General features: G+C 34.7%; 1 protein-coding gene across 2 annotated transcripts in view; it reads left to right on the forward strand.

Moving 5' to 3' along the window:
• The window catches only part of HLCS (holocarboxylase synthetase), a 114,318-nt gene that overhangs the window by 35,630 nt on the left and 56,141 nt on the right, over positions 1–22,547 (forward strand). For both annotated transcript variants that reach the window (XM_071753286.1, XM_071753294.1), the window contains exon 6: positions 6,856–7,127. In XM_071753286.1, the coding sequence (XP_071609387.1) occupies positions 6,856–7,127 (272 nt within the window). The remainder of the gene's footprint in view (positions 1–6,855; positions 7,128–22,547) is intronic.

Genomic DNA, 22,547 nt, shown 5'->3' on the forward strand with positions numbered 1-22,547 from the left:
TGTTGGTTGTGAACTAAAAAAGTTACCAAACCCTGCTATCTTTCTAAATGCCTTTCCATATTTTATACAATCAACTCACTGTATCTGGCTTTAGGAAATAGGAAAATATTATTAATAAGGTGAAACTGATTTGGTAGTTATATCTTGAGAATGCATAGCAAATATCATCCAAATAACTACAGAAGTTTATGAGAGCATGAAATGAGACTGCACCTCAGTTGCAGTACAATAAAAATTTTGTGAAGTTACTCAGGGGGTGGAGAAAGGAAGGAGTGGAGAACTGGGGCTTTCTCTCCTTCCTGAGATTTTAATGCCATGAACTAAAAGACAGAATCATGAAATAATGTCCCTCTCTGTGCTGAGTAGAGTAAGATAGATGCACAGATTCTCCCCTTACTTAGCCTACAGGAGTGACCTCAGCTAAAATACGTCTTTCTACTATAAAATAAGCAAAACAAATTAAAGTCACCTGAAGCTAGATTAAAATCAACTAGTGAGACTGTGGAGGGAAACTACCTATCTTGCTCAATTTTTATCTATTTCCTTTAACACAAGCTGAACTTTGGGATTAATTATCAGCAGTTAAGAGAAAAGATTTAAATATGCTTTATGAAAATGTATTAATCTGAATTCTTTATATATTTCTAATGTGTTGTAAATAGCTTTTGTATTTTACAGTTCTGTTTATTCTTTTTGTTTCAGTTGTTACAAAACCTATTTTCAAGCTTACACTTAAGTCTAAAAAGGCAACTATTCAGGACTCCAGACTTTGGTGGGTAGTTTAGTGATGCTATTACATATTAATAACACCTGAATAGTATTGAAATAATTACTACAACTCTCTAATGAAATACATTAATCTGTTTATCTAGTTAGAAACACTGGCCTTTACAGGCCAACCCAAAGAATGAGTCTGCTAGCTACAGCTTTACTAAGTCCCGCTGAAGTAGTAGAAGATGGCCACTACAGCTTAATTGCAAGTATTGTCTTGGGATGGAAGAGCAGCCTTTCTCCCATCTTTATGAGTGTTTTCTCTGGAAAAGGTTACAGCTGGCCTATTCCTCATCCTCTTCCAGCTCCTCTCTTAAGGCTTTGATTGCAAAGAGATTGTTTTCTTTCCTCATCTGATCTACTGAGTATGGTTTTGGTTTTTTCCTCCCTTTTTTCAGTCTTTTCCTAAGTAGAAATACATTGTACCAGCTTTTCCACCCTTGTAAAAGAAAATAATACCTTTTAATGAGTGGTTGCAGTGCTAAACATAATATTTATAAAATTTTTTACAAAGCCTGAGTGAAAGGTAATATATACATGCTGGAGTTTGAAAGCAATAAGGGTAGTGTATAACTTTACATTTTTTCTGCATCTTCTGTATATTTACAGTAAGATTTTTTTGGTGGCATGTAAGATTTATTTATTTTTAGCATTTTTCCATATTGACTGAGTATGAACATGGTTTGAAAATGGGGCTATGGTTGTGTTCTAAAACTGTCGTCTCCTTCAGATCTCCAAGTGCAGGATTATTACAGGAAGTAAAAATGGAGGCAGCATCAGAAAAGCATTTTGTGTGCCTCATTAGACAGAAACGTCTGCCAAAATTTTGCCCTCTTGTGCTAATAGCTGACTTTTCCTGCTCCTGGCCTCCTAAGTTGCTAGCATTTGGGGCTGGAGTTGCCACTGTAGATGTGTTTTTTGCTAGCACCAGCCTGCTGCTTGCTACCACATTGGACTTCACTTTGTTTCTATTGGATTCATGAGATGTTACGGAAGCTCTCCAGGGCTAATTTAACACCTTGAAACTTGTAGCACAGTTGAGCAGAGCTGAGTAATACAAGGAGGATCTATTTTTTGTGTATATGTATATGTATATGTGTGTGTTTATATCCTAAAGTTGAAATCAGATTCCAAATCCTGTGCAATCTTTATTAAAATATGCTCTTTTCTATCAGTGCTATTATAGAATTCATATGAAATACATACATTTAAGATCATAGCTGAACTGTATAACAGTCATTTGAAAACAGTCAGTTCAGAAAGAAAAAAGCAGATTAGCCATTTGGAGGTGTGATGTATATAAATGTGGCTATACTCCAAATGGGTTATTTATGTGCTCCTCCAGAAGACTGGTACTTTATCCTTGTCTAATCTTCACTTGTTTGTAGTTAATAAGCATAAGAATGTATGTGATTTAATCAGTACATCAGCTAATAATATATGAATCAATACATCGAATGCAAACTTTTTTAAAGTACAGTGAAGCAAAAATAGATGTAGTTAATTGGAAATTGTTACATTTTATGCAAAGGAAGGACTAAAATTGTTAAATCATATTTTAGCTTTGTATCCAGAAAGTGAATATACTATTACTTGGCCTGATTTGCTCAACAAGCAACAGTTAGAGTATTATATTACAGTCATGATACTTAGTCATCAGTAGAGCACTGATAGTTAAAATTGTCTCATTTTTCCTCCCAAGAAAAGAGAGACCTGACTGATGCATAGTGTTTGGTTTATGGCATTATATTTTTAGCTTTCATTTAGTTTTGCTTCCATGTTTTTAATAGAAACCAAATTAATTTAGGCTGTGACTGAATTTTGTCTTAACAAAGAATTCCATTGATAAAGAGTTAACGTTCTAGTGTCACATAGTTGGGTAGAAAAGAGCAGCTTCCAAATATGCCCAGTGGGAGACATACTTACATATACCTCTGTGTGTAAATTAACATACATACAAAAATAAGAAGATACATCAGAACTCTATATAGAAATAGAATGTAAGAATACAGTCTTGGATTTGGGATTATTTCGAACCATTATAACTGAAAGTTCATGTGCTTTCTCTGTAGGTCTCATTGGTTGATAGGGCCCAGGTGCAAATAAAATCATCTCCATCAGGAGCTGTAATTTTCTGGGGTTTTATACTACAGCAGACCATATGCAGCTGGTTTTTGTCTCTCATGTCTCCATCTTTTCTCCTTTTTCTTCAATCTCAAATTATTTGAAAAATAAATCTGATCTTAAACAGCTCAACAAAACTTGTTACATAGCAGTTTCTTCCCACACCTGACCAAACTCTTATTATCATAGAAAGCAGATGAGATGTTAAATCTTAAACGAATAGAGCATTTACTCTTCCTCCTCTTCATTTAACCTTCAGTTCAACACCTTTCAATGTCAGATTTCCAGTCCTTGTTATCGACCCCTAATAAACCTTTGTGCTGCTCAGGGGAGGAGCTGAGGGTGTGTAGCATGCAGTAGTTTAACTCTCTATTTCTAGGAATTTTTGTGAATTAACATCCTCTATGTTGCTTGCCCACTCGGAATGACTTTTCATTTAGTGACCCCTTCAGTCTGACAATCAAAGTAGTTCCTGTTGATATAGTGCTTTTCTGCTTTTGGTAATTTTTTTTTACAATGCTTCAAGAATATATGGTGCTTTTACCATTTTGAAATATGGGTAGAAAAATGTTCTCATTGTAAATACTAAATTTGTAGTTGATTATTTTAACTGTGAAAAGCTGATTAGCTCTCTTGTTGCCAAGCTGTCTGGTTGACATGATTTCATTCTTTCATTAAGGAAGTGGGCAGTATTAGTTCTTCAGGTGGACATCTAAAATTTGATTTGAAAAATGAATGATTTTATAGGAAATTAAATTTGTGTGGACTTATGTTTTCCTATCCAAAATGGATGCAGTAGTGATGAGTAACAATTTCAGAATGTATTTATGCCACCCTAAAACAAGTATAGTTTTTATATTTACAAAGTCTGTTACTGACAACATGTGTAATACAGGTTTTAGTAGGATTATATGTAGAAGTAGCTACCAATAATGTTGTTGGTGCCTGAATATGTAACAGCCACAGCTTTTTTGATTGCATGCTCATTTAAAACTTGGAGCTGTGTGTTGTAGGATTTTGACAGTGGTCAGGGTAAGCAGCTGCCAGGAGTTTGGGTATTTCCCTACCTTGTGTTGGGTGCTTTGCTTGGTGTATTTGATGTGGTCCCAGAGATGTGGAAGTCCCCAGTCCCTGAACCAACACTTAAATGACCACCAGAGGTTGCTGCAGAACGGCAGACACAGCTGGGGATAGGTTTTGAATTAAAAACTGAATCCTGAAATTAGTAAAAAATTGCACAGTTCAGGTTCCGACATGATTATATTTCTTTTGAATGGAGCTGAAGTAGAGGCTAACCCTGACTTCTTGTTGTTGTTTATTTCAGTATACAAAAAATGTACTTCTGTATGCCAGGATAATTAATTGAGGGGACCAAAATGCACTGGTTCGCAATCTGTGTTTCTGTAACTTTATGTGAAGGAGATTCTTACAGTAAAAATTAGCTTTTCTAGCATGTTACTTGGGTATCACTTCAAACTTTGTTAAAAATATAAAAACCATACTATTTAGGAATTTCTAAAAATAAGGTGCTGTTTTTGATTATGTCTTGCTCATGTTTATATTTTTGATCAGCTCAATAAACATGCGTACATTTTGGGAGAAATTAGTTTCATAATTATACACATATAACAGTTCTTAAATGGTTCAATATGTGTTAAAATCAAGAAAATTAAAACAAGAAGTAAACCTAAAACCTATAGGGGAAAAAAAATCACCCGAAAGAATATAATCAAGAGGATAAATGATAGAAACTGTGTGGCGTATTTGTAATAACGTATCACACATAAATACAAGCTATTTCAGTCTTTTCAGAAAGTAGGCTGTGACAGAAGTACACCAGACTTTCTGATGCACAGGATTGAGAAACATTACTATTTATTTAGAATGTAATAATATTTTAAGCACTTTTATTTTTTAATTTAACATCTGTTTCTGTAAGTCTGTAAACCCGTCCTTATGTGAATTAAAATAATGCTTTTGTGTCTAGGACTTACATGCTCAATTATGTTAAGTGAATTTCTGTATTTGGAAAGCAACAGGAAAATGCACTTTCTGATTAAGCACAGTTTCCATGTCCTCCCTCAGAAGAATGAAAGCTATATTTTTTAAAATATCAGTTACAGCTAATAAGTTACACTGTGTGTGTAAAACAAGTAGGATAGTGTGCAAAGAATTCAGCAGCAGTCTGCCAAAGCTATGATTTTACACTAAGTGAATGTACAAGTGCTTCATGCTGATCAAGTCAAAGAAATGTTCATAAAACCTTTAATGCCACATCATCTTTTACCATGCACATGCCAAGAAAAAAAAAATCTAACGCTAATTATATTCAAGAAGTTAGGTGGAAAGAGTTTAGATAAGTTACAAAAAACCAAGAAATTAGAAGTAATTTCTGTATAATTAAAATCTAGCTGCTAAGTCACTTTTAGATTGTGCTGAGAAGCTAGTGCCTGGTTGCATTTGGGAAGAGACTTCCTGTCTTCATGTACCTGTCTTCTCTGGTACCCATTCTACATCTTGTCACAGAAGAAGCAGTGTCCATGTGAAGCTTGAGAATGTGTAGTTTCTGAGGATGGAAAATCCATTGAAAGCTGTTGGGGACCTGACAACTTTTCTCATTCCTTCTTAAGGTATAACAGAAGTAGTATTTGGAAAACTGGAGAAATTCCTTGGATAGATAATTATTTATAGGAAGTTTGCTCTTAATTGCAGTCTGTGGGGTTTAAAAGAGTTGGTCATGAGCTCAGCAGCATCTTGTTCAGGGACAAGAGAGCTTAGTCCTGTCTGCAGCACTCATAGGAAATGCTTGTATTGTGGTTCCCAGTTATGGCAGTAGTAGGACGGAGAGGCATATATTTGATTAGAAGTTTCTTATTTAAAAGTTAAATTCCTCTTAAAAATGTGAGGACAAGTATAACAAGTACATTATTTTCAGTTGAACAGAGAATACAGGTTTCATGTGTCATATAAAAAACCACTGTCTCTAGGAGATCTCTTTGAAATCTAAGCTAAATACCTAGCAAAAAGAAGTCCCAGCATCTGTTTTTGTGGGCTGCTAATGTATTGTTTCAAAGAACATCTCTCAGTACAGAATTAGATATCTCCAGAAAGATTTCTGTGAATGTGTGTAACACTTGTTTCAGGGTGTCACCAGATGGGTAATAATCCCAGTAATTCATATCTTGATTTTATGTTTAAAAATATATATTTCTGAAGAACCTAAAATAATGTAGAGAAAAAAGGTTTGGTGTGTAGATACATTAAATAAGGCATGTATACACATTATATTTCACATTTTGAATCTTTCGCACAGAAGTGCATATTAGCTGTGCCATTGACTTGGAGAAGGACAACACAGCATACACACAACTGCATTTCATAGACTGGTAGTAGAATTTTCTTAGTTGTGTGCATTCTTGAGTTACATGCTCCTCTAGCTAGCTGAATAACAGACACATTTATCTATATTTAAGCTAATACTAGTGAGGCTTCTGTTAGCTGAGGGTATGAGACCTTTTAGCAGGTATTCCATTGAGAAATCAGTAAGTATTTTTCTTAGCTGCTACTTTATCCATTAAATTAAGTCCCAGCGATGGACTAAAGGGCTTCCAGCAAAGAAACTTAGCATGTTGAAAGACCTGCATAATACAGATGAATGTGTGCACTCCATCCTTCAGCATCTAGGAGAACCACTACAAACCTTGTTGTAGGGAAAGGTTAAGCCTAATGAGTCTGCAGAGGAGCATGGTCTCAAGTTTGGGAGAGAGCTCCAAGTACTCAGGCCAGGCTGAACTAGAAAAAGCAGCAGAAGTTTATCTTTGAAGAGGAAATGGAGTTAATTTTCCTGTTTTGAGGTAGATAATAATTGCTTGAATAGAAATCTTCTTGGATGAATGCTTGTATGTCTTCACATGTGGTGGTCTGTATTTCAGTGCCTTATTTTATTTCCCTTGTCCACAGGAAATGCATCTTGCTTTTCTGAAATGGCTTGAGGAAAATGTGGATTCAGAAGGATTAAGGGCATCCAGCAAGGTGTCTCTTAAATTTGTTTCATCCTACAAATCAAAAATGGAGATAACTCCATCTCTTATGCCAGTCATCACTGAGATGGGAAGCTTCTCATCAGAACACTTCAGCTTGAAGACATACCTACAAAATCTTCAAACAAAGAAGCTTGGAAAGATTGTTCTTTTTACTGAAGTTACCACAACAACGATGAATCTTCTAGATGGGTAAGATAGTGATCTAGACCATACCAAACAAGCTTTCTGATCTGGAATTCACTATTATAGTTATACACAATATTCTGAAAGAGTTTTTTTCTTCTAGTTGTATACAAGCTAGCCAAAATAAACAAAAAGCCGATTATACTCTAGATAAGACACAAAATAGAGATCTTGTTTTCACAGGATATTAATTGATAATGTATAAAATACTAATCTGTAAAGGATGGTAAAATCTGAGTGTGACAGCTTTTTCCTTGGCAGTGGATTTTGGTCATGATTCCTCAAGAAAAGCATGAACATCCCCATAGGAAAGTTTAAGGTAAATTTTGTGTTTCGGAGACCACATGCATTTTCTAGTAAAAAATATTTTCTGAAGTAGTTATCTGACAAAATGGATCCCAGGTAGATTGTGTCCTTAATTTTAACATTATTGTTTTTTCTTCTTCCTTTTACTGAATATTTCACTAAAATGTTCTTTAGTCACTTGCTGTTTTTTTTTAAAATATCAGCTAGAGTGAGTGAGTTGTGGGATACCTCTGAGAAGGTAGGCCATTAGATTTTTGAATGGGATTAAGAATATGAAAATGACAGTTACTAAATCTCAGTTTGGAGTCCACGTACAAAGACTATACTGTTACCTTTCGTGAAAGAGTCTGGTGGAAAAAACTGTCTTTGGAAAGTTGTTGCTCTTCAGGACAGATTCTTCTATGTGTGTTTCTGTCTGCAGCTTGACAGCTACTTTTGAGAAACTGTTAATTTATCTGCAGATATTGCAGATGAATTTTGCTGTTGAAAATAACCTATGGAACTTTGTTTCAGATTTATTTTTAATCAAAATCACCATTTAAGTAATCTTGAATATTGTTGTAACTGATTAGTTAACCAGCAATTAAACCAGCTTTAGTTCTCAACAAGAGAGCCTGAATTGTGAGATCAGTATGTTACAGAATATGCTTTCTTGAAGTAATAAAGGTTATTTCTTTTAGATACACGCAAATAAAATATGCAAACAAGGATGAGTTTTAACAGTATTAAAGTAAATCAGTTTGTAATCTTTCAGTTGACACTGTGGTAAAATTTATAAATCATAATTTGTGCTAAAATATTGTCATTCCAAACCATTTTCTGTGTGTGCATATGTGCTCATGTGCACACACAGTAAAAAAATGTTTCTTTCTAGTTTTGCCCAGATCTGCATCCTTGTCCTGCAACTGATTTTGCAATGGCTTGTGAACATAGACAGACGTGCCAGTTCAATAAAAGGCCACAATGAAGAGTTATTTTATAGAACATTTTGTAGTATTTGCCTCTTAATTTTCAGTATTCACAACATGTTAAGCCGAGTGAATTGGAAACAGAAGCACAGTGAAGAAACCAGCAGAGAGATCATTTAATAGATCAAGACCTTTCTTCTCTGACAGTTATTTTTGGTGGTGGTTCTCAGTAACATTATTCGCACATCTCTGTAAGATGAAGTATATAATTCAGAAGTCTGTGAATTTATTTAAATATCACAAGCTAAGTAGAATCATGTCTGGCCAATTTAAATATAATTATGTTCTCAAGGAAGGAAGGGAAGAGAAGAGAGGGGGTCTTGGTTTTTCAATGACTTTGGAACCTCCAGTCTCTTCTTTCTAATGTGCTGTAGTAGCAGAGTGGTCAATGCTCAGGTTGCTTTTTTACATTAAGTAGCCCAAATGTAATGAAGTATTTACAGATGTAAGTTTTCAAGATTTTCCCCATCATGCTGAAGCTTGAGTAGTCAGTTTTCAGGTAAGATGTAAATTTGAAGTCCTGGCTCTAAGTATTTAAGAATGGGAAGATGACCACAGTCAGATTATAATTTAAACACTTGAATTTATCTTTCAGACCTTAATTTATTAAGTTAAAATCTTTGTGTGAAGTATTGTGGTTAATTTTACTGTAAATACTTTCGTGTTATGGGTAATAGAATAATGTACTCCATGTGATTTGCAATTTGACAAAGTACCTTGAGACTTCACAGATGATAACATTCCATAAATCAATATAAATAGATGCAAATTCCTATTAGGTAATTTTTATTGAAGAAAGAGTTTGTCAGATTTTTAAGGTACTTGTAAATGAACCGTTATGATTTTTTTAGTAAAATTGTATGTGCTTTCTTTTTTAACTTGCCAATTCTGGATGACAGGAAAACATATCTCAGGAAAAAAAGTTTCTTTGCTTGAACAGAAAAAAAAATTGGAATACTATGCTTTTGTAATTATATATTGCAATAAGCAAATGTTCCGTGATAGACTCATTTAAGTGTCTCAAATTTTGCCAAGTTTGTAATGATTGAAAATATGATACAGACATCTCAAGAGCTTAATTAGTGTGATTAGTATTAAATTTAGTTAGTAAATTACTTAGTAAATTATAAATAAATACAGCATTTAACTTTAGTGACTTTAAATTTTCTTATGCCTTTCCCAATGACTATATATCAAACTTTTGTCTGTCTTCCTTTTCCACTTCTCTAAACCTTCTTATCCCCAAAAAAATTAAGACATGGAAGGAGAAAGTGGGCTGGAACTAATTTAATGGCTGAGCGACCTCACAGTAGAGAAACAGCCGGAGCCTAATAGGGGTCTTTGTCTGCATTTCCACCCTGGCTGGTAATGTGCCAGTCAAAAGTCAAGCAAGAGAAACAGGTGGAAACTATTAGACCTGTCATAAAGTTTGAAAAATTGATTCTGGAGGCTAAGTGAATAGATTGAACTTGACAGTGTTGTCCTAAAGATTCTAAGGGAAAATTCTGTAGTTTAATTTGGAATCCCTTGATTGTTCATTAGCTCTCCAGATGGCAGGTCTTGGTCATTTGCGTATTAACATACACACTGTATTATCACTGGCATACGTTTCTGTGTCCTGAGGTATCAAATGGAGGGTGAATTCACCTGTAGGTACCTACGAGTAAATGGCATTACTCTAATTGTAAAATAAAAATTTGTTTAAATATCATATGGTTTTATATAATCAGTACTGTGAAAAGCTTTTTTCGAATCACTTGAGACAATTTTTAAGAGCATTTCTATTTTTATTTCTTAAACTAAAACTAAAAATCCTTAGTAAAGATTAGAAGTACCATTGTTTTCTCTCTAAACGGAAATTCTTTCTGTAAGTTTCCTTTCAGAAACCTATTCTTCAATGATATTTCTACTAATGCCAAATTTATGTCATTTATTAATTGAAATTAGTAAAGAAACTGTCAGAAGCGGTTCTATTTGCTGTTTCCTCTCCTCAGAGCATGCCTGGGATTGCATGATTTAAGATGAAACCATTATTTTTGAGGATGCATCTGGTATAGTGATACAAGTGTTACATTGTAAAGGCACACTTATGTGACTTGAAAGACTTAAGACTGGTAAAGAAAGATTTCTAGCACACCCTAATTAGCTGTAATGGCTTCACAAGCATTTAATTAAGAAGTAAACTTAAGTTGATATACACTCAGTTTTATTCTTTACTGGAGCCTTGTATCTTGTTTTAATGTTTTAGTTGACCGAAGATTTGAAATAGACATGATTAAGCCAGTATATGATAAATATACTATCTGAAATGGCATTTTGGATTCCTTTTCACCAACATGTAAGATGCACAAAGTGCCATTGTTAGGAAGAGTTTGACACAAAAATGGTGAATTTCAGCGGAAATGAAATAAGGGATCAATTGCTTTCATAATTGCTGGATAGGATATTTAAATAAAATACCAGCTGAGAATAAACAATTCCCAAACATTTAAATGCTTTGAAAAAAATAATTCCTACATTGTTGGTGCTCTTTTATTTTTTTTTTTTATGCTTTTCTAGATTCAGGTTGTTGAATTTAAAAAAAGTGTACTACAGCTCTAATTTTGGAAAGTTAGGACTCATTTTGAAATAAAATTCCTGGTTTTGTTGTATTCAAATTTGCATGCTGCTAATGCAGGTATGATTTAGTGAAAAGTAAAAGTAACATATTTGAAGAAGATTGGAATGACACTTCAGAGGCACAAGCAAACAAGTTGAGATTGACGAGGTGTAATTTGCACTTAGTGATTTTTAATTTTTTTTCAAATGCTTGGAAAGTTTTACTTTATGTAAACACAGTGGCCTTGTGTTTGGTCATTCCACAAACCTCAGTGATCTCCATTATTCTGTGTTTAAACCATGTTTTCTAAAAAACATTAAAATCAGATAAGGTGTGGAGTGTGGGCTGAAATACGATTTGAAGACAAAAAGTTGGCATTAACGTAGTCTTTGTAAAATATGCCATACAGTCACAGTGTTTGTTTTCATTCCACTATCAGGCCTACCTCTTTAGAGCCTCCCCACTCAGACTCTTGCCTCAGAATTCCACTGTAACTTCAAGACATTATTCTTCTTCCACTATTGGTTCAACTTGATTGATAATTTTCTTTAAAACTAGGAATGTTTTTTACTACTTTTAATATTATTTTAGCTAGCATTGGCACATAATGTAAGCTCAGGTGAGTGGAGGAAACCGTTTTGCTGTAGTAGTCAAAACCAACTGCAAGGTGCATCGCTGGCCTCGTGGTTTCCTCTCCTGAACATGAGTGGCTTGGTGGAGTACAAGGTCTTCAAAGAGTGATCTTTCTCTTCTAGTGTAGTGAGGCTATCCTAGTGTATTAATTGGCTGCTATAAACTAATGTTTTAACAGTTTGTAAAAATGAACACCCTACACCCTACTACCTCCAGAATGCATGTTTGAGAGCTGGAAAATATCATGGTGGGCAGGAAGGATGTCTTTCTCTCAGGAAACAGGCATTGCTCTTGAATGTTTCAAAAACATGCGGTGACAAATTGATGAGTTGCATTTCAATGGTGTGTGCATTTTCTACAGATGTAACCTTCTCTACAGATACATAACCATAAATATTTTATCAGTTTGCGTGAGTACTTCTTTCTGCACAGAGATCTCTCAGTAGTTCATGCTGCTTTTAAAAGCTTAGATCTCTGGTTTTGTTTATCTGTTAAACTGTAGTGTGGGAGAAGAATGCTTTGCTTGATGAATGCCTAGCCTAAAAACCAGTTTGATACTAGTGGTGATAGATGTACTCTTCAGGCATTTTATGCTTTTAGTCTACATCCCTCTCATTTAATTTAGCCCTGATATAGGACCATCTTCCATTCTTTACAGCATTTGCATTACTAATATTTCAGTTTCCTTTCCTTTATTTGTAGACTTGTTGAAGGGCTTTTTATTCTCAATAGAAGAAAGTTAGTGTACTCGAATAGCTGCTTGCATACTTATTTTCCTCTAGGGTTTTTTAAAGTTCAATATTTTTGTGCCTTACTTTGGTGATAAAAGTTAGCTCAAGTAACATAATATGTTTGTTTTCCTTAAATCAAATCAAATTAATTTTGACAGTATTTTTTTGCTAATTTAGTTTTAAATGTATAGTATTTCATACTTTATTCTTCCATTCAGTTATTGGTAGTGTTTTGCATCATCTAATGTTAGAGAAAGCTGTCCTTCAGCCTGATAACAAAAGATCACGCAGGAATTTTTGTAATACAGCCAAGAGTCTGTTCCCTTCCTCGCCTGTAGAAAGGGAGGAATTCGGAAGTCTTTGGCACTGATTTGATTCTGTGCCATTCCCAGACTCTTCTCTGTAATACCATTTTTCATTACATGCATGCTGAAAGATTTCTGTATTAGGATTTGTCATCTCCTTTGTGTCAATTTTCCGTGCCTTTTTTTCCACCTGTTGTGAACAGTTCTTGAGGGTGCTAAACAATTAGGTCCCTATTTTCCTGTCACGCACCTTGTGTGTCTGATTTTTCATGGAACTGAAGGCAAAATATGTTCCTCTTTATTTTTTTTTTGTTATGTAAAATTAGTAGATTTTCTTCCTGCGAGCGAGGTGGGCCCCCTGCTTGCACAGTTTCTGTCAGTGCAGGGGGAGGTTTGGCATTCCCAAAGGGGATTGAGTCATAAAAAAAAGATACCCATTTTGCAGAGCAATTAACCCACATTGAACTCTTATGGTATATTGTATTACTCTGCTGCTGGAAGTTCCTGAACAATTCACATTGTCATATGAATGCACATATAGCCTTGGAGCACTCATCATTCGTTAAATCTGAGAGGAAACCCTGTAAGACTGCACAATTAAAACAAGAGCTGAAGAGTAGAAATTGAAGAGTTGTAATAACATTTTCCTGTTTTGTTTTACACGGTGCTTTTTCTTATGCATAGAATTTTAAAACAGACTGTTCCTATTAAGATGGAAAAATTGAACTCTCAAGTGAGAAATCGGCACTTTTTTGAAGAAGAGGATTAACTTGAAAAAAAGATATAATTCATTTAATAGAATACAATAAATAATAATAATGCATAATAATTTATGTACTGATTACAAAATATTGCTATATTTATGCTATTTTTTGCGTATTATTGCTATTTATTTGCTAACTCCATGACTGCTTTTGAATTTGAATTTTATTCACTGAAAAGAAATGTTGCTCAAGCTTAAAGTACCCAGAAGCACTTACTGTTTTGTATTTGTACCTCACTGAGAGATTTTCCTGCTTTTTTAATTATGTTTTTGTAGCATATTGTTAAGTGTAACAGTGTCAGTTCTGAGTTCTGTAGTGACAGTGCAAACATCTATCAGGTAGGACTATTCTTGTGTTCATCAGTGCCACTTTATTGCCACCAGTCCTAGCTCATATCAGAATATACCTCTTTATCAGGTTATATCCTTATAGTAGCAAGTTTAAGATCTCAAAGACAGGTCTAAGTCAGTGTAGGACTTAAATAGGGGGGGGTAGGCATAGCAAGGCCAGATGTGCTGATAATGTGGTCAAGTGAAGCAACGTCTCCACCTCCCCAATTTATCATGTTGAGTAGTGGATCTCACTATTTCTCCCCCGTACCTTATTATTGTAATTGTTATAATCATCAGATTAGTAAAAGGTGTTGCATTCAAATAAAACAGAATAGCAGCTGGGTATCAAAGTGACTCGGTAATGTGTTTGATTAACAGGTTGCCCACATTATGTGTGGCTGAGGAAGCCCAAGTGTAGGAATCAGTAAAGAGTCCACTGGCTGGACACTGCACATGTTTCTTACACTTGACCTTTGAAGGAGGTGTTCTGGAGATGTTCAATGCATGCAAGTTCCAGACAGACTTCCTATTTTTCCAGAAGACAGGAATTCATTTCCTGTATACAGTATACATTTCCTTGGCAACTCCTCTGGCCATTACACTGGCTTTAAGTGATGTGTAGGACTACCTCAGCCTTGAAATTGTCTGCAGCAATTGTTGTAGGAAGTAGAAAGGAAGAATCACTGTTGTCTGCCATGGAGAAAAATACATTGCATGCTAGGTTTTAACTTCAACTACTTTTATTTGTAACTACAATAAAAATCTGAATGCTGAACTACAACCAAGTGCAGTTGCACTGAGTCAGAATTATTCTCTCTAGAGAATCTCCACAGAGGGAGAAGAGGGCGATCTGATTGTTTTTTAGAAACTTGTAGATCATGGCTTCCAGTTTCCATTTTTCCATTTTGCTCATCTCCATCTCTTTGTTAGGGAAAAAAAAAAAAAACCAAAACCAAAAAAAAGAGGTTGGATTTAGAAGAGTATGGGAGCTAAGGCAGGAGCTAAGAAGTTTATGGCCTGGGTGTTTAGGGAAGTTTAGACAGCACCTGCTCTGATGTAGTTAAAAATAAATAAACTGATTTTTGTTTGTTCTTATCCCTCCAATCAGAAGATAGTGATTTAATTTCAGAATAATTCCCTAATTGTTTCCAGGGGCAAAAACTTTCAAACCTTATGTGATTTCTACCTTAAGCAGTAAAATAAGAAAATGCGACAGAATGTGAATTCTTTACTTAAGTCCCACTGGTCTAATTTATTTTCACTTATACTCCTAGTTAAAATATTTTAAGAATCTGTTTGTATTCAAACGAAGGCTTACAGTTATCACACCTCATATCATTTAGCCTAAAATGCCGAGGCCCATAGAATGGTGTGTAAAAAAAAAAAAAAAAGAAAAAAAAAAAAACCCGAGGTTACCCCATTGCAGTTTTGTGATCCCCAGGGTTGCAATAAAAAGCTGTGCCTCATGTTGCTTTCAAAAGAATTTACTGGCATTGTTCTTGTTGTTTAACTGGGAAATGTGGATGAACTTCCAAATGTTTTTTGTAAACTTGAAGTGACACTCTTTTTACTTATTATATTATGTAAAAAAACCGCAAAGTATTTTAAAGTATTTTTTGCAAGCACAAAGCTTTTATGGCACATTGCATTAAGCAGTTGCTGAATGCAACTATAAACTCTCCAGTAGACATTATCCATTAGACTTGTGTTTGAATGGATCATCAGGTTGTCCATCCACAGAGGAAGATGAAGAGGCATAATGAAGAGAAAACAAGAGGAGGGAAAAATAGTAGAGAGAAAGTAGAGATGGAAGCTGAAACAGGAAACAGGAAATTAAAATACAGCATTCAAGGGAACCAAATATTTTCTGATTGTTTCTTTATCAAATACATTAAGTTAAAGTTAAAATAAATGGGATGTAAGAAAATTGCAGTATTAATCAGGAGGAAGTCTGCACATTGTCAGGGTGCCTAGCAAACCAATTACTGATCAAAAGCCTGATTCTCCCATGTTCAAATGAGAAAATGTCTACTGAAAGATATTTTGCATAGTATTTGTCCTTGATTTATTCTGCAGTCATAAAGGCTGGTAATAACTCCAGTTAAGCATGTGTCCATTCCTTTTCTAATTTTGTTTGAGAATGGGGGATTATGAAGAAAGCAGAGCACTTTATTTTGTTGAGGCTAAATAATAATTTTGCTTATAGAGTCATAATTGAATCTGCAAATTATGATGTGCTGCTTTGCTTCTTTTTAGTCATCCTTATAATCTTTATGTAATCTTTACAATGTAATCTTTACAATTGTTAATCATAACAATTTTTAATATCTAAGCAAAATCCTACAATTGTTTATATTTCATACTTTAAAAAAATGTGGCTACACAACAGTAGAAAAGCTTCAGAATTCATTCTGCCTGACCGTAGTGTTTTCAAGCCATTAACTTACTATCTTTATTCAAGTCCTTGGATAGACAGTTAGCATTCCAAAATGGCATTTTATTCACTTCTTTCTAAGCCCCTAAAATTTATTAGTAGACTTCCAATGTCTGTGGGCTTAGTGGAAGACAACAAGGTATTTTCATATTGCTGCATCGCCTTTCAGCTAAAATATTTCACCCATATAATCACATGCTTTGTTTAAATGTAAGACTTGATTTGTTCAGATGTCTTAAGGAGAATCCAGTTTGGTGTCTTGCAAACTAACTTTTTTTCTCTAATAAGGTCTCTTTGTGCTATTGACTTCTGAAACAGAAGTTTTGTCAAGATCATACATTGGGTGTAATGGGGAAAAATGCTTATATGATCTCAGTAAGCCATTTGTCAGTCTTCTCTGAAAGAAGAAAATAATTTAAAATGCTGTCCAGAGATGCAGGGAAAAAATTTTTAAAAAGGAATATTATTTTGCATCTTTTACATTTTAATACTGGAAATTAGATGGAGCTCTCACTCAAGTCTTGGTTTATTAACAGAAGATAGCATATATGCTTTAGATGGAGTATGTTTCCAGATGTGAGATATAAAAAAACCTGGTGGCCACCTGATTTGATGCAGGTTTAAAATCTTGTGTGGCAGTTGATGTCATATAGAATTTGTGTGATAGAGAATAATTTTAACTTAGGAGACCATGCCAGGTTAGCAAGGATTGATACTTGTGGAATGCTTAATATTTCCCATCACTACTTAGCCATCCGTTTGAACAAAGAAAAGTGAAATAATCACATTCTGCCAAGGTTTTTGGAAAGTAGCTGTGAGTGGCTTGGATATTTCATGTGGTAGCCAAGCACCACAATTTTTAATGGAAAGGTGTTGGAAAGTCATTAGAGTGCTGTGACTCCAACTCATTTGCCTGTCATTTTGTTTCTGTCTTAGCGTCAGCATCCTGCTACCAGTCAGTTGTTACATTTATGTGGTTTTCTTTGGAACAAAGTACAGGTTTCTTCTACTGGGGCATGTTTTCTCCATCAGAATAATGACAATGTGCTGGCAGAAACAATAGAGGGAACATGCCCATGTGCCACAGTACCAGTGTGCTATAAAGCATCAAGTAGGAAAGAATCTTATCCCAAGAGGCTTATTCCTTTTAAGAAGTAGCGGCAATTAAAGATTCTTGACATAGGCAGTTGAAATGCTTGCTGTATGGAAACATTCAGCCTAGAAAACTACATTCAGGCACAGAATATCACCTTTGCAGTGGATTTAACTCTCTATGCTAATCCTGTCCCTAGGAACTCAAGTTTGTTTGATTAACTCAGATTTCCACAGAGGCGTGTGCTGTAGTCACAGGGCTGGAAATTGATTACAGAATACATTGTCACAGGTATTGTACTGCATGCCATGTCCCTGAGGGTTTTTTCACCATTCTGACAAAACTAGATGATGAATTATTTTGCTTAACAGCCAAATGTCACCTTCACAGCACCAGCAATGGTATTCTAAAATGGTCTTAATTTGATCTCGTAATTTTTCTAAGCAGTTATAACTTAGGTATACAAAACACATTAAACATCTTCTAGGCAAAAAGAATGAATTCTCAATACTGAACTATTTTCAGCCATGGGTTGCAGAAATAGCAACATACTTTTTCTAACAAGAAAAGAGAGACATTAATTATTTTTTTGAGGGGGAGTTGATATCTGCAAGAGTATGTGTAACATGTTATATACTTAATGCTAATTGATAGTATTCTGCAAGACTTATCGGAGCATTCAGCCCCAAATTCTGTGGAAACCAGTTGGTAAAGGGAACAGAGAAACCATTCTCTGAATATTTTTAGATTACAAGATAGTAATTGGATTTTTGGAGAAGGGTGGAAGGAAAGGGAAGAATAAGTAAATTTGAGTAAAACTGAAGGTTTCTTTTTTTTTATGAAGTCCAAATTGATCAATAAGCAGGTCATTTGTATCTTGGCTATAACATAATTTAGTCTGGAAGAATGCTGGTCAATCATTAAGCTCCTTGTAGAGGGTATCTTATTTTACAAACCCCTCTGGATTTTATTTCAATGTGGCATGAACATAGAAAGTATGGTATGTGTTTTTGAGCATGCAGATCATTGGAACATCAGGAGTCGACATGATAACTTGTTTTTTATCTAATGTACTACTTGGAGGTTTCAGCATTCAGTAATCATCAGGACAGATAATGTTTAGTGATTGGCAAATTTTATTCTACTGGTGAATGGGAAACAACTGGACAGAAACTGTAACCCTTTACCTTTGAAGAAGATTAATGTCCTTCACTCATTTGAAGCTGTAATGCAGGGTGTTCGTGGCAATAGACTTGTATTGGTTTAGAGGGAAAATGGTAACTTGCTATGAGGCATAAGCTTAATAAACGAATGTGCCAACAGGAGAGGCTAAGAAGGGTGAAAATGTTCTATCTTGATGTTTTGCCAAGTCAAGAAGTGTAATACTGTGAACATGAACCAAGTGAAATGGAATGCTTTCTGCTTGGATTTGAAACCAAAAATCTCAGTGAGATTTTTTAAGTAGTAAATAATTTTTAAGTAGTAAAGTGTAACAGCAGATGAGTAGATAAGTACCCTTCCTTCCCTGTTTCCTCTCCCATTGAGGAAAAAATGCTGAGCAAAAGTCTGAAGTGCTGAGGTGTTTATTTTAACACTGGGAAACACTTACTACTTCAAATATTTGCTTGCTTGTATATCATATCTATTATACCAGATGTGCCACATACATATTAGACATGGCTCATAAACTGTGGTAACCCTAGATTTTTCAAGATTTTGGATGTAAATTTTCCTTTTATTTAACTGTTCTCTAGCTCATGTCAGGGAGGCTTTCTAGTGATCCTCATCAGAGTTTTTAATGTACTTTAAACACAAACTTTATTCAGTTCTTAAAAATAATGAAAAGAAAAAATCTTTACATGACATTTAAACAAGAAACATAGAAATCAATGTTGTAGTTATTGCAGTTGTTTCTACCTCACAAAACCTGCTTGGAAATAGGGAATTATAAGGAAGTTTTTTTGCTAGGGGTTGTAACTATACAAAGACAACCTAAGCTACATTCACATTACAAAGTACTAGGTCAGAGATGAATAAAATACCAAAAATTAACCCCAAGAATCAAGCTATGCTATAACCTCTTTTTCACTTGTACTGTGAGATAATTGAGACGAACATTTTATGTATGTGTTGATCTTGTACTCAGTATCTAATGGATCCTGGCATAGGAGACTTCACTATTAATTTGGTTGCAGAAAAAGCTGGGTTTTTTTCCAACAGTGTTGCATCCACCCTACTCTGGACTTCAAAGAAAATATGCCAGGCAGCTCTGCAGCCAAGCCTGCTGGCACTGCTCACCCATTCAAGCTGGTTGTGGTGGAGCCAACTGACAGTCATATCCAGTATGATGCTAGGGGACTCAAATGAGCTGCTTTTCTGTAAACTATTTTTTTTTTGTTTTTCCCCTGTATTTAACGGAGTCATTAAACACCAAATTTCAGAAAGTAATGTTGTGAATGTCTTTACAGTTCAACCACAAAACTATTAAAAGAAAAGCGAAATGGTAAAGTTGTATATTATGAACCATCCTTTAATTAAAAAAAAAATCACAAGCTTTGATTGTTTTATTTTCAATCTGTCATGTACTTCAGTATTTCTAAAAGTCTTTTTTATTGTGTGATATTAATATTGTCAGGGGAATGAGCTGTAAGGTAGAAGTATTTGCCTAGTCTGTGTTTTCAGTTTTATGTGCTCTAGTAAATCTGAGGTGCTTCATTCTGGTTTTCAGGTTTCAAAATATATTGACCATCTCTCCATCTTATGCTGTGGCTCTTACCTACCTCATTATGAGAAGGGTAGAAATACGATCCCTAGAGGTGTTTTTTCCTAAGTAGGTGATTATTGTATGTATGCCATTTATGTGTAGATTTCTACACTGGACCGTATTACATAGTCTACTGGGTCTTCCTAGCATTAGTTACATTTACATATAAGGTTTTTTCTGTGTGAACACATTCTGGAGGGTGGTTTTGAAACACTGATATTCGTGTTACTAGGGATATGTGTGGTGTCTGCATTATTTGCCAGTAATCTGAGTTGGATTTGGTTTCAGAAAATGTGAGCTAGTTTTATGTCCATTCTGATCTTACCTACGTCTGTTTTAAAGCACCAGCTGTATGGCAGATGCTCACAGTAAGGGTTTGTGTTTCAAGCAGAAACAAGAAAATTCTCAGGATACCTTATTTTGCTTCTGCTACAGATATTTCTCCTTCAGATTCAGCCAATCCATAATCATGAGTGTATAAGTGTTTCAGTCTTTTGTCAAAATCTACTCACTAGAATCTGTTTCCCTCCTTAAATTTCTCCTCTGTGCTCCTCCTGTTCTGCCAGACCATATATAATTGGTGAGTATGATATGCAGTGAAAAATAATTATCTTCTTCTTGCTTATTCCTATCAACTCAGCATTTTGTCACTACCTGCAAGAAATTGTGCTATATTTATGTTTTGTTTTGCTCTTCACTATATCCACATCCTTAGTTCTTTTGATCTTTCAGGAGTCCGTTCTACTGTTTCTCAGTCTTATGCAGCTCGTATAAGTAAAACAGCACAAGTGAACTGATCCTCTATCAACAGAAATCCTTAACCTGTCCTTCTTGGAGAGCATCTTTTTTTTTTTTTTTTTTTTTTTTTTTTTTTTTGTAACTTTGATCAATTTAGTTGGCTTTGCATTTTTGTTTTTTTTTGTTTCTGAAATTACAATTCCCTTGACTCCTTCTCTGCCTTCCCCCACAATTTTTTTTTTTTTTTTTTGTCCCATCTAACTGCATGTCACAATTAAAGCCCCCTTCTTTTTAAGGTGGTACAACAGGTCTGTGGGGAAGTTGACTCATAAATTAAATCTCTCTGTAGTTTAAGGATGCTTACAAAGTAGAAATAGGCATACAGGAGTGGGACTTAAATTTAATTGTCATATTTGTGCCAGGTTTTTTTTTTTTTTTCTTAAATCTACAGTTGTTTTCAGGAGGTTTTAAATATACAAGTTGAGACCACAGACTCTAACTGAAAGTAGGATTTGATTTTCCCTAGTGTGGGAATTTAACAGTTCTGCTTGCGTTTTCGTGATTAATTTCCTCTCTCTGCTTATGTTTGTAGTTTTTATTTCAGAACAAAAAGCACAAGCCCTCTAATAGATTTATTTACATTTTGTAGGTAATATATTTTTAATAATTATACCTGGTAGAAGAGTTGTGGTTTAGAATGTACTCATGTACACTTGAGTATATGAAATGTATTTGCAGTTGTTAGCTTTAATATTGTAAGCATGTGAAGACTTCTGAAAGGAAGCAGGTATCTACTTCAAATGTTTTAAACGACAAAACCTTAACTTATGAAGTGGTTTTGTGATGCTTTAAGGCATTCCTTTCATACATTTAAATAAATAGGTTGTTAAAATATTGTACTCTGATTTCCGTATGTTTGGGATTTGAGCAGGTTTAATCCTGTTCTGGAAACTAGCTAGAATACTTTTATAAGGTTTTCCCTAGCCCTTGTTTAATATGCAGCTATTATGCCATGTGTTCTTAGAGAAAAATTATGACTTTCCAGTAAAGTTGGATTATAACCTATTTAAGAAAAATAAAATGCAATTTGTTCTTCATCCTTTAATTCTCATAACTCCATGAATCTTTTGTTCATGAGGTTTATGACTGGCAAAAATTTAAAATGTTTTATGGGACCTCTTTCTTGTTGTGTTGACAGGACGTAATTTGAAGAATTACTAAAAAAACATTTTATTTCAACACTTACAAGGATTTGAATTGTTTGGTTTCACTTTCAAAGTTATCCAAAAAAACCGTAACTAAAATAAAATTATCTTCTCAGGTTCTGAGTGATATCAGATGAGTTCATTTCTCTGTGGGTGATTTCATAGCTATATATCCTGAATTTCTTATATCTTTTCTTGCCTTTATATCCCGTGAAATGTGCTCAAATAGCAGTGATGCCTGAGATTAGGAATATAGTCAGCAGCTACTGTGCTTCTGGCAAGTATAGCTTCCAGCTCCACTTAGATACATCTTTGCACATATGAAACTGCTATATAAAATAGATGTCTCTGGAGGGCCTAGTTTCAGAGACTATAGTTTGTAATCTGGTGAGGGTTGCCATTCATTGTGTTTGTATTACAGCTTCTGCCAAGTACTTACAACAGAATTATGGAAGTATGAAGTGCTTAAACAGAGACTTTGAGACAGAATTCCTTGGAGGAAATAATATTTCCTTACTGTGGTTAGGTGACTGGATCACTGTAGACCACTACTT

This window comes from Heliangelus exortis, chromosome 1, assembly GCF_036169615.1.
Source record: "Heliangelus exortis chromosome 1, bHelExo1.hap1, whole genome shotgun sequence".
Classification (NCBI taxonomy): domain Eukaryota; kingdom Metazoa; phylum Chordata; class Aves; order Apodiformes; family Trochilidae; genus Heliangelus; species Heliangelus exortis.